The 12,372-nt window shown below is 35.8% G+C and overlaps 1 protein-coding gene across 1 annotated transcript; it reads left to right on the forward strand.

Moving 5' to 3' along the window:
• Positions 1-1,842: 1,842 nt before the first annotated feature.
• Positions 1,843-4,567, forward strand: LOC110421039 (heavy metal-associated isoprenylated plant protein 32-like). Its single transcript, XM_021434483.2, is given in 8 exon segments — positions 1,843-2,372; positions 2,476-2,551; positions 2,731-3,491; positions 3,494-3,606; positions 3,608-3,765; positions 3,768-3,905; positions 3,908-3,966; positions 3,969-4,567. Coding segments are annotated over 8 exon segments (1,494 nt in total). The 5' UTR covers positions 1,843-2,342; the 3' UTR covers positions 4,128-4,567.
• Positions 4,568-12,372: the final 7,805 nt, after the last annotated feature.

Here is a 12,372-nt window from a genome sequence, read left to right on the forward strand (position 1 = left end):
GGTGGTATACTAGTATTTTAGTGGTTAATGTAAAGATTTTTGGACTAGATCCCACCTTCATCAAAATTGGGAAGAATAAAGGAGAAAGATGACCATCTTGTGTAATCCAGGCTAATCCATAAAGCCTTATACACCATATATGATTATGCCAAGTCAAGAAATACTTTTTCCAATAGAAACCATAGTCTTTGAATAGAGATTTCAAGGGATTTTTCTACAATTAGATTTCAGCTCATGCATTTACTGCCAAAGATTAATGGTCAACTACTCTTTTACCAACTGTTTGATCTAACATAAATTGATCAGTTGAAACACTTTATTTGCATTTCTAGCAAAACCATTGATTAAAACAAATACTTCTTCAATTTATCCATCTACCCATCACTTCAAAATATAAGTGGAGGATGATATTTTTCATCTCTTTGTCCTACATCTCCAATTTTCTTGGGTGCAAAAGGATACATGTCATTCATGGCATTTAGTGACCACTCCAAGTTTTTTGTTCCCTTCTTGTAGCTTACATTCATTGTTAGGGTTTCTGAAAAACATGGTGAGTAATTTTACACCATGTCAGGAATTAATAAGCAATTCAAAACACATTCAGACATAATTTGTGGGACTCAACTAATTGTACATTCATTGTCTTGAATGTGAGGACATATCTTAATTGTTCCTAAAGTTTAGTGGAAAAGGGGGAAAAAAAGGGAAAAGTTTCAATGATTCAATCTATCTTCTATGGACGAAATAAATGAGCACCAGAAGCCAATTATTAAGGATAGGGGAGTATAACTTGATTTAAACAAAAATGCAGGTCAGGAGTCAATTTTTCTGTGTGACTATTAATTCAAGTCAATTTGCAAAAGAAAAAAAGTGAAGAATTTGTATGACTCAATAGCTGAATCTGGAAGCTCATAATTAGCTAGATCCATCATTCATTTAATTTGTAAGGTTAATCCAACTTTATAGTATGGAAATAACATGAACCCCAAAAGCAAAATAAATGAATTGGACTGATTGTTCATTTATTTTTCATAAAAAAACCCAAATTAATTGACAAACAATGGGAAATTTCAATGAAACAAGATTCTTACAAATTCAGAATAGACAGCCATTAAGGCAATGAAATCCATTTTCCTTCACCAAACCAAGCAGTCATCTTTTATAAGAAAAAAAAATTGTCTAATATTAAAATATATATAAGACAAGGGAACAAGTTAAAGAGTGTAAGGCTGAATTTGGGTTGCAAAGGGTCCAAGGGGACATTATCAGCGGGGTGGGTTGGGCAAGTGGTTTAGCTTAGCCCAATACCTAGAGGGGGTATAAGGGTAATTGAAGGTTGATGGGCAAATGTGGTAATGTACCAGAAGCAGTGTACATAAAATTAAAAACAATAATAACAATTTCAGAATGCCAAACCCCATGGCCCATTTAATGGCATTATTTATTGCACCACACCAAATTGGGGAGAGGAAATCTGACAAGAGTTCATTCACATTTGCTGATAATAATTATCAAAGATTAAAAAACAAATATGAGAATATCACCATTTATTATTAACCACACCAAAACCCAAACCCCCCTTGGTCGAAAATACAAAAAGGTGAAAAGATTTTCAGAGAAGCCAAAGCCAAGACTAATAAGAATCAAACAAACTAGAAAAAAAAAAATAAAGAAAAAGAAAACTCTGGCCTTTCAAGCCAAGCCAAAACCCCAATTGGCTAACTATGGCTAAATGCTGTAATAGAGTTAAAACGCCATAAATTTATATAGAAGTTTCACACAGAACTGGTATACTACTACTGATATTGAAATGTTGAAAAAAATAAAAAAAGAAACATTTAACCAGCTAATATACCAATAAATAAAGGTCCAAAAGATAGAGTGAGCCTCGCCAGCACTCACTCTCTGCGCCAGTCTCTTTGCACCCCCTCTCTTTCTCTCTCTCTCTCTTCGCTTCAACAGCTTTTCTCTTTCTCTCTCTCTGCCCTGAAATAGAGGAAGCAGAGTTACCAGAGAAGTTTAATGTGCACCCACCGCCTGTGGATATCTCTCTCTATCTCTCTCTTTCTCCAAGACTGAGCTTTTGTTGTTGAGTCTCACAAAAGTTTTTCCTTCTGTTCAGAAAGAGAGAGAAAAACTGAGACCAGCCCCATTTGTTCTTGCTCTCATTTTTTTTGTGTTAGAAAGGACCCAAAAGAAAGAACAAAGTTTAACCCTTTTGTGGGGATTTATTGTAAATTCATTTTCTTCTGTTTTTTCTTCAGATCTATTACCAACTCCTTTTTTCTTTCTGTTACCACTATTGTACTCTTCTGTTTGTTGTTTTTGAGCATAAGAGAAAAATGAGTAAAGAAGAGTTTATGAAGATCCAGGTATTCACTCTCTTTCTCTCTCACTCTCTTTTTTGTTTGTTCAAGTTTGTGTCTTTACTTCATTTCAACTCAATCTTCTTTGCTGCTGTTTTCTTCTTTGCAGACTTGTGTTCTCAAAGTTAACATACACTGTGATGGGTGCAAGCAGAAAGTGAAGAAAATCTTGCAAAAAATTGATGGTATTTCTTCTTAAAATTTGGTCTTTTTTTTTTCTTACATTTTGCACCTTGTTGAGAAATATAGATTCCACAAAACTGTTCATTTGTTGTTTGTTTTTTAGACTTGCAAGTTCAATGTTTTATATGTACTTCTCCATTTTGAGCTCTTGGGTTGGTATGTTGGTTTTTCATTTTGGCAGGGGTTTACAAAACCAGCATAGATTCTGAGCAAGGTAAGGTAACAGTCTCAGGAAATGTAGACCCAGCTGTTCTCATCAAGAAGCTTTCAAAATCAGGGAAACATGCAGAGCTTTGGGGAGCTCAAAAAGCTAATAAGAACCAAAACGACCTTGCCAGCCAGATGAAGAACATGCAGCTTGATAGTGGCAAAGGTGGAAACAACAAAGGAGGCCAAAAAGGTGGTAACAACAACAACAATAACCAACCCAAAGGAGGCCAGCCAAACCCTCAACAGCTGCAGCAACTTCAACAGCTTCAGCTTCAGCAACTTCAACAAATGAAAGGGTTTCAAGATCTGAAGCTACCTCAATTGAAAGACATGAAGATGCCTCCTTTCAACCAAAACAACCAAAAGGCTGTAAAGTTTGCTGAAGAGGATGACTTCAGTGATGATGATTATGATGACTTGGATGATGATTATGATCTTGATGATGATGAATATGATGATGAATATGATGACCCTCATCATCCTCTTAACAAGATGAAGTCCGTGATGGGAAATGGGCCTAAAGGAATGCCCAACATGATGGTGAATGGTAATCATCCTCAGCTCATGAATGCCCTAAAGGGTGGCCAAAATGGTGTTGCAAATGCTGGAGGCAATGGTAAGAAAGGAGGTAATGGCGGTGGCGGTGGCGGTGGCGGTGGCAATGCTGTGCCTGTTCAGGTTCTTGCTGGCTGTAACAATGAGGGTAAAAATGGAAACGGAGGTAAAAAAGGTGTGGTGGTGGGTGCGGTGTAGGAAATAATGGGGGGGATCAAAATCAAGGTGGTGGTGGTAAGAACGGTGGTAAAAATGGTGGTGGTTTTCCTCCGGAGGTAAAAAATGGTAACAATTGGTGGTGGGGCAAACAAGAATGGTGGTAATAATGGTGGTAATGGGGGCAAAAAGGGTAATAATGGTGCTCCAAATGGTATAAATGATGGATTCCCTAGCATGGGTGGCCCCAATGGCAATGTCGGTCAGATGGCTAACATGAACATGGCTATGGGCCAAATGGCAATTTACCTATGAGCCAAATGGGCCAAATGGGTAACATGCCAGCAGTCCAAGGATTACCGGCAGCTGCCATGAACGGTGGCGGTGGCGGTGGCGGTGGCGGGTACTTCCATGGGGCTGGTCCGGATGTAATGCCGGGAACCCGTACCATCAACAACAGTATTTGGCGGCTATGATGAACCAACGTGCAGCAGCAGCAATGGAGGAAATGAGAGGTTTCAGCCCATGATGTATGCTAGGCCACCCCCAGCGGTCAATTACATGCCCCCATACCCATACCCTTACCCGCCTCCCCAACCCGACCCTTATACCCACTTCTTTAGTGATGAGAACACCTCAAGTTGCAATGTGATGTGAAAAGTTTGGTAATTTGGGTTATAAAGTTTGATCAAGTTTGCGGTGGTGGTGGCAGCTGGTGGTTCAGTTCAGTTCAGTTATAGTTGAAGAAGTAGAAGTTTGATGCCATAATATACATGGAAATGGGTTTTTATTTTAGTTTAATTTTCCCCAACTCCTTTTTTTTTCTTAATCCTTTTCAATTCTCTTTTTTTTTTTCCCAAGTGGAATTAGGGTTTAATTATCATAGGGAGTATTTATAGATAATATTATATTAAAAAAAGTCTTTTAGGGAGAGAGGATGATGAGATGTAAGTGGGAGTTTAGTGGTGGGCTTTCACTTTTTTATGAGAATGTTTATATGTGTTTATATGTTGCAAAACAAATAAGATAAGAAAAGAGGATGAGAATGGCTGGTTAACCAAAAATGCCCATCTCTCCCTGCCCATTTCTCTCCCAAATGTTTCCTTTTTCTTTTCCCTTTTTTCTTCCTTAAAAAATTTAATTTATTATATCCCAATTTCAGCAATCCTCATGTGCTCTTGCCTTCGTTTTATCGTCATCGTATGCATTTCTCCTTTGTTTGTGAAGTGAAATCATGAGGTCTTGTGATGGTGTGGGGCTCACAACCATGAGTTGGGTGTTTTCGGAAAACTGGACCCCAGCCTTTCCTCTACTCCATGTTTTATCGAGGAGTTTGCCACTACCTCCCAACACCCAATATATTTTTATTAAAGTTCATTTCAAACTTAGGTAACCACTCCTAATTTCTACAGTCCTCGAAATGTTAATTATTGAGCCATCAAAAGGGTAAGCGAAGGCATTCAAATGGGGTATACTATAACCTTAGAATGAAACATTTTGTCATGACAAGAAAAAACATTTTGTCGTTGGTGTGGATAAAATTTTGGGTTTTAGCTTTTGTATTCATTGCAAGTGCTTCCAATGTCCATTCGGGTATATGGTATTTGTGTGATTAATATGGTCCTTTCTTCCCCCATTGTGAGAATGAAAGGACACGGAAGCATTGTTCAATTATTAATCGGAAAACATGGAGGAGTGTAGTGTATTGTTATTGGCTTGCAGCTCCAAGTACCTTTTGGTGAATACTCCACTCACAGAGAAGGAAAAATGACAAAGAGAGAATGCCAAAGTTACCTCTGCCTCCAAAGGGAAACAGAACTCAGAACGTGTTGACAAGGACAACCTAACAACTTTTTACTTGAGAAAAATCTAACGGCGTTGACACTTGACACGAATTCTGGTAAGCGTATAGTCTTATCATTACAGAAACAGCATCATCACAAAAAGAAAATTGTTTTAACTCCAATATTTTCTTTCAAAAAGAAAAAATAGAGATGGGTTCCAACTCCCCAAATCAGAAACGATCATGAGTTGGATATGTCACGTGATGAGCATGATGAGAATTGGAGGGGGAAGGAGAGGAGGGGAGGAGGAAGAGAGGGAGAGTCATCACGAATCGCTCATCAAAACCCCATCCATCTGTCTAATCAAGGACAGTGATTGATGTTTGTGGGGGCCAAACCACTTTTTTCGGGCCTCTCTACTCTTCAAGTACTTCCCCTGTTTTCCCCTGCTTAACCTTAGAACCCCACCCCCCTCCCCCATCCCTAGGCTCCACAACATTGGACTGTAACTCAACATTTATGAGCTTATTGGTAATCTATCTTGGTGTTACAAGCATGTATATCCTAATGCAAAAGGTTGTAATTACTTATTTGTCTCAAACCAAAAAGATTTATAGCTTCAGCTTGGGGATTTGAGAAAGATTTTGTAAGGGTAGTTTATGATCTATCTATACAGTCTGTACATATAAAGTATTGGAGTTGGGTGTTTTTGGAGCTAGCAAGATTTTTTCTCGTTCAGACAACCATCTTTATGCAATATGCTTACGCCAACTTTAGCAATTTTCAGGGCTACGGCTGCACGGGTGCTGTGTCCCTCTGAGAACATTTAATGTGGGGTTGCTCGAGATCCAAATTTGCTGACTCCGTTTGGCTACAATGGTAAGGGTAGAACCTACTACTCCGCTTGGATCTTACCCCTCTTTTCCTTACGTAGGACGTGCACAGAGGTAGCATCCTCCGCCACGGTCCTACCACGCCAATTCCATCACCCATTAGATTGAATTCATACAAGAACCTGTTGTGTACTTAAAAGATAATTTTCTTATGACATCTGTTCAGTGTCCTCCATCTTACTGCTAATGAGAAGTTGTTGCGACCAATTGTCGTTCATGCAAGGGGGCACGTATAGAGGGGAGAGTGAAGGAGGACTTTGACTGTGGGTTGAGGAAGGAATCACATGGGCGATCATAGGGTTTGGGGCGTTGTGGCCTTTGTTTGGATGCATATGCAGTAGGGCGCAAAATCACACAAACCTAACGTTGCGCTGTCTTACATGTGTTTGCTTCAACAAGCTTTTACTCAAACTCTTGTTTTTTGTTTTTTATTTACGGTCCTGGCCAAGAGAAAAGACTAGTTGTATCTTCTCCTTTCTTTCTTCTTTATTTATCAACAAGGCGAATTAACTGTTACTAGTAATGGAGCATGTACCAGTACTTCTATGTGGTGTGGGCAAAATATTATTCGTGTCGTCTTAAATTTTGTTCCTCTTAGCTTTTGTGCAAACCATGAGCTTATTTCGGGGAGGAAAACCGGGGTTTTTCAGGCAAAGTGATATTAGGAAGCAAAAGAGAGAAAAGAAAGGCAGTCAAGGGTAGAGGAAAGAAGGGAAAAGGAAGCTTGCCAATCATGACTAACATGACAGCAGCAGATGGGAGAGGGGTTTCTCTTCTTCTTTTTTTGAGTCCTTTTGCACTTTTGCTTTCTTTTGGGGACCTCTAATTTTGACTATAGGGGAAAGAAATGGAAAATACTGGACCTTCAGGTGGGCCCTTTAGGCTTCCCATTGGCTCTGCTTGATTGAGCTACCAATGAAACGTTGCCATATCAAAAACTCAAAACCAGTCAAAAGTGCACAAAAGAAAAAGAAGTGAAAGCAGCAAACACCATCTGGGCAGCAATGGGGAGGGTTAGGAGATGCCGGGCTCAGCTGGCCCCTTCTGGGTTTCTGATCTCAGAATCCGTACTATAAAGTCTCATCCGAAAAGATTATATTGAAGAATTCTAAATTCTCTCAAATAACCATCATTTTCTGTTTTGAAAAGTGTGGCTAAGTCACGATTAATATACCCAAAACACACAAGCTCTGGAACATGATGTGTTCTTGTTTTGTAGGGTTAGAATTGGACTTTGGGGGTTCACTAAAGGACGCTCGTGACTAGGCTACTATACTAACTTGATGTAAACTACCACTCACTCTCTCTTTATCTTGATTGCTAAAATTTAATTTGACCTTCTTATCATGCTTCATCTATGACTTTATATATATGTATCACCACCCAAATAGTAGTAATCAATCGAAGGAAGAATATGATTTGGTGCCTTGTATGCGTGCTTCTCGTGCATTTCTCTAGGAATTCGAGCATCTCGTGAGCTCTTTATAGTTCATTACCAACTACATGGTTTGGTCAATTTTGTCTTTGATGAAATACAGAAACTGAAATTGGTCAAACTGCATTTACTCTAAAGCACATGCCTACATGAACATCACATTCTTTGGCTAGATTTTCATACGGTTGACGTTTAAGAAATACTAAGTTTCTTTTATAAAAATTTCGATATATACGAGGAGAGGTAAGCCGCTTATCTCGTCTATTTCGTGATTAACATTTCAAAATTTAACAGTTCAAGAGTTCTCTTGAGAGTAAACAAATTTAAATTATAAGATTGAATTGAATATGTAATTTAAAATAAATTTCATTATTAGTCCACTACTTTTTGTAAAGTTTTATTTTCATCTATAACTCAAAATTTTTTATTCATAACTTTTTGAATTTATTTTAAATTTATTCATCCATTTACGTACTACTACCATTTGGAGTAAATTTATCCTGTGTATGTCTATCGAAATGTCACATGATAAATTTTATCCATATTTTATCCAAATTTGAATGATATATTTTAATTTTTTTAAAAAAAAAAAAATCTTGGATGAAAATATAAATACTAATAAAAAAGTGATAATGCAATTTACTCGTTTGATGTTACTATAGTGACAAGCTAGAATTAGGGACATAATAAGTAGTTGTTCACCTAATTTTGTAGCCTATTTACCAAGCCTAGCATGCTTGAAATCTCTTATGGTTTAAGCTTCTATTTGGAGGAATATGATAAAGTAAACAAGAACTGCTAGAATATGAGCTCCAAAGGGAAATAGAATACTATATAATGTGAACATAAAAGAGACTTACCTTGATAGTGAAACTACTGTTGGAATCGGATTGGCATTGCCTTCTGTTTTCGGATTTGGACAGGCCATTACAACATTTAGGTCAAGGGTTTAGTGACAACCACGTCTTAACTTCACAAAGACAAACATATTAACGTGTCGGCATTTTTCAAGTTGTAGCCATCATTCTTGTTCACGTCCATGAAATGTGATAAATGATAATCATTCAAGCTTGTAGTTGAAAGTGAACCATACAATTGATTGAACGCATTTATTTTTAAACTAAATCAGCTATAAACAAGCTTGATAGTGAACCATACAACTGATTAAACGCGTTTAGTTTTGGACTAAATCGGCTATCAACCTCAATTTTATAGTAATAGATAACGAAATTAAAGATTATTATATTCTATACATTGATATTACGACGAAGGTTAAAAAATTTCACAAAGTATAATACAGTTTGGCATGTTCATTATAGTTAAATGTGTTACATTTTTAATTAATGATTAATTTCTTTCTCATTTTTAAATAATCAGAAGATAATTAAGATATTTATTGAAACTTATAAGTTACTTAATAATTATCTCACTTTGTAAGAGTTGGGATCCATGGATTTGAATCATTTTTTTTTATCTCCTTGAATTTTGTCTTATATTAAAAAAATAATGTAAGATAATTTTTTGGACCCAAAAGGAAAACCTTCCAAAAAATTAATGTAATAAATCAAGAGATTTATGGGCTGTATAGTAATTCTCGTAGGCTAATAGATCCAAGCGATTTTCGAAGGTCGAGACGTTAGTGGGGCCCCACTTGTTTCTCTGTTCGGTCTCTTCATTAAAACAAGCCATCCCATTGGGTCCCGCTATTGTGTCCCAAAAAGGTCCAAGATTTCACCAATTTACAATTACTAAATCACCCCTAACGGTGCCAACAAACGCCGTTAAGCATGATAATTACGAATTTACAAAGGTGTTTAAAGTAATTATAATCGTAAAAAAGTTCCAAAAAAAAAATGAAAAAGCAAAACAAATAGGTGTAAAATCGTACCATAAAAAATATCAAAATAACTCCGTCCTCCATCAATTGAAACGGCGGTGAGCGTGTTCACACTGACCTTTATTGATTCGATGTTCCGTCAATCTTTTATTCCCATATTACCCTTGCAATAAAAATAAATATTTCTCAATCCTTAATTACCATTAATAAGCGATTATTAGTTCTCACTTCTTGCGAGTTATTTATAATTATCAATTGAGTCCTTTTAAAGCATGAATGAATATTCTCCATTCTTTTTTTTTTTGTAAAATAATTTTAAAATTTTTCTTGTTACATGCAATAAAAGTTATTGCCTATTGATGTGATTGGCCCTATCTAACATTAGGCATTCACGCATGTTTTATTCCCCCACTGGGTAACATAGGGCAATTGGTTTTGCGCATGAAAGTCTAATTAGGACTATGTTGAAAGAATTGACGAGTTTACAAAGTAGAGAAGACTAATGTAAAACTTTCCCAAGTTACAACCAAAGTGGGAGTTCCACCATGCACCCACTTCCATAGGTCTCAATGCATTCAAATTCCCATTCTTATTATAATTTTTAGTTATATTTCCACTCAAGCAATAGTAAAAAGCACTACGTTTATGTTAGCACTAAATCAAAGAAGCAATAACCCAAAATTCACCATGTGAGTGTCCTTTATAATCATTTTGCCTTCCCATAAAACATTGTCCCCCATGGACCCAAAAATGAAAAATGAAAAGTGGAGGATTTAGAGCCACTAATTTCAATTACGAAACTTCGGAAAAATCTTTTTAATTGTTTCAATTATGCCCCCCCATTAAGATACGTTGTATTTTTTTTTTTTAATTTTGATTTCATTGACACTAAAAGTAGACAACTTTTTGAGGTTTAAGAAGCAAAGGATAGGATAATTCCAAACAATCCAATAAGCCCCATCACAATATTGAAAAAAAAAAACTCTAAACATGCTTGTTATAAATTATGAAAGATCCCACCACATTGACATTAGGAATTTATGATAGGGTACTTTATAGATAGAAAGTTGACCATGGGAACAGTTGAAGTCACTATGTTAGCAAATTGTATGGCAATGTGTTGGGTGGAGTGAGACTTGAGTCGTAAGAAGTTGAAATTCGTTCACATTGTCCAAATAAGATAATAGTATTAATGGACAAATTATTTCATCAAATACATGTGCTATCCATTACATTTTAGGTTTAAACTTTAAAGACAAAGAAGTTGATTTGATATTCTCCCAACTAGTGCCCTTGTTAATACCATGAATCACGGATCCATTTTAGTCTATCTTATGTCCTATTTAATAACCTTAAATACTTAGATTTATATATATATATATATATACCCTATAGTTTCTTCTATTTTCTCAAAATGGAAAGTTTAAGATCATACGCCTTCCCCAAAACCATAAAAAAATGATATTATAATACGGTTCATCATTTGTGAATAATAAACCCATTTTATATATTTAGTGTGTTTATTTAAATATTAGTTCAACAGGTGTTTAAGATTTTAAGCACCAAGGATTCTTTTGTTGTCCAAGTACAAGTAAGAGCACTAAAACTCAAATTTAATCTTTATTTAAACTCAATATTATTGTTACTATTAAGCTAATTAAACCCAAGTTGGCCTAAGAATATTGTTTATATTGTATCACCGACAAGAAAATTTTCAATTTACATGTACTTTCAGTTGTCTTCAAATAATTTTCTAAGGTATTTTATCGATCTAAATCGCAGCACGTGAATACACACATATAGTTGAATATAATGAAAAACCATTTAAACTGTTTTAGTAAATTTAATAAATAAATAGGAAGAAGTTCGAATAAAACAATGATTAATCATACAAAAAAAAATTCAACCCTTAAATAGGAAGGAAACAGGACTAAGATAACATTTGTATATGACTTTACATGGAATTAGATTTAGAACGTTTTATTATTATTAAAAAAGGATTAAAAAATCCTGAAGAAATGCTGAACTGTTAGAAATGGAAAGCATGAGATCACATTTCACGTCGTGGTGCAATAAAATCAGAATCCCATTGATAAATATAGGAAGATGTTGACTCTGAGGGGCTGGCTGCTATGAGCTTTTTCTTTAATGACTTGACAATTTTCTTCAATATTCCTTGTATATATCCACAAGGAGTGGGTGCAGTCCCAATTGTTAGGTGTTTGAAAATGGAAGGCTTTGAGTGCAGAGGGAGGACTGCAAAATTCCTCCCCTTTTGCACATGACTAAACCTTTTCAATGAAACCCATTTGTCAACACCTAATTTATCATTCTTATTTACTTATTACTGCCACTACTACGACTACTACTACACTATGTTCAAATACTATCATCATAAACTTTCAAATGAGAAACTGACATTCTCAGTCTGATTGCTTTGCTATCTGTACATCAAAACTGTTTATTACTCCTATGTAAATAATTCAAGCTTTACTTACTTGTTTCAATTATTAGCCTTTACTATACATTGCCAGACTTACTCAATTATTTGCTTCCATCAGTAAGAGAGGTGCTTCAGCCTATCTATCATAATCAATTTCTGGGGTCTTTTTTCTTTTGAAATGATAAAAAAAACCTTTACCAAAAAATCTCCAAGTACTACTGCAAGCTGAAGAATCAAATGTTCAGATATGGTAGTTATCATTAAGCTGTTCAATTCTCAAATTATCCTCTAGTATTTAACTTTTCAAGACAGAAAAAGCCCTTAAATAATTTGCTTCAGATCTTGATATAAAAAACAAAGGTAAGAGATCAAAATCGTACAAGAAATTTAACTGTGGATGATTTCTTTTCAGGAGGTTAAGGCAGCCAGGGACAGATTCATTGCAGCCTTATAATCTTCAAACAAAGAAGGACAGATTGGACTTGGCCTACAGAATGATTGCTTTGAGTT

Source organism: Theobroma umbraticum, unplaced genomic scaffold (genome assembly GCF_002168275.2).
Source record: "Theobroma umbraticum cultivar Fairchild unplaced genomic scaffold, ASM216827v3 scaffold_130.0, whole genome shotgun sequence".
Lineage (NCBI taxonomy): Eukaryota > Viridiplantae > Streptophyta > Magnoliopsida > Malvales > Malvaceae > Theobroma > Theobroma umbraticum.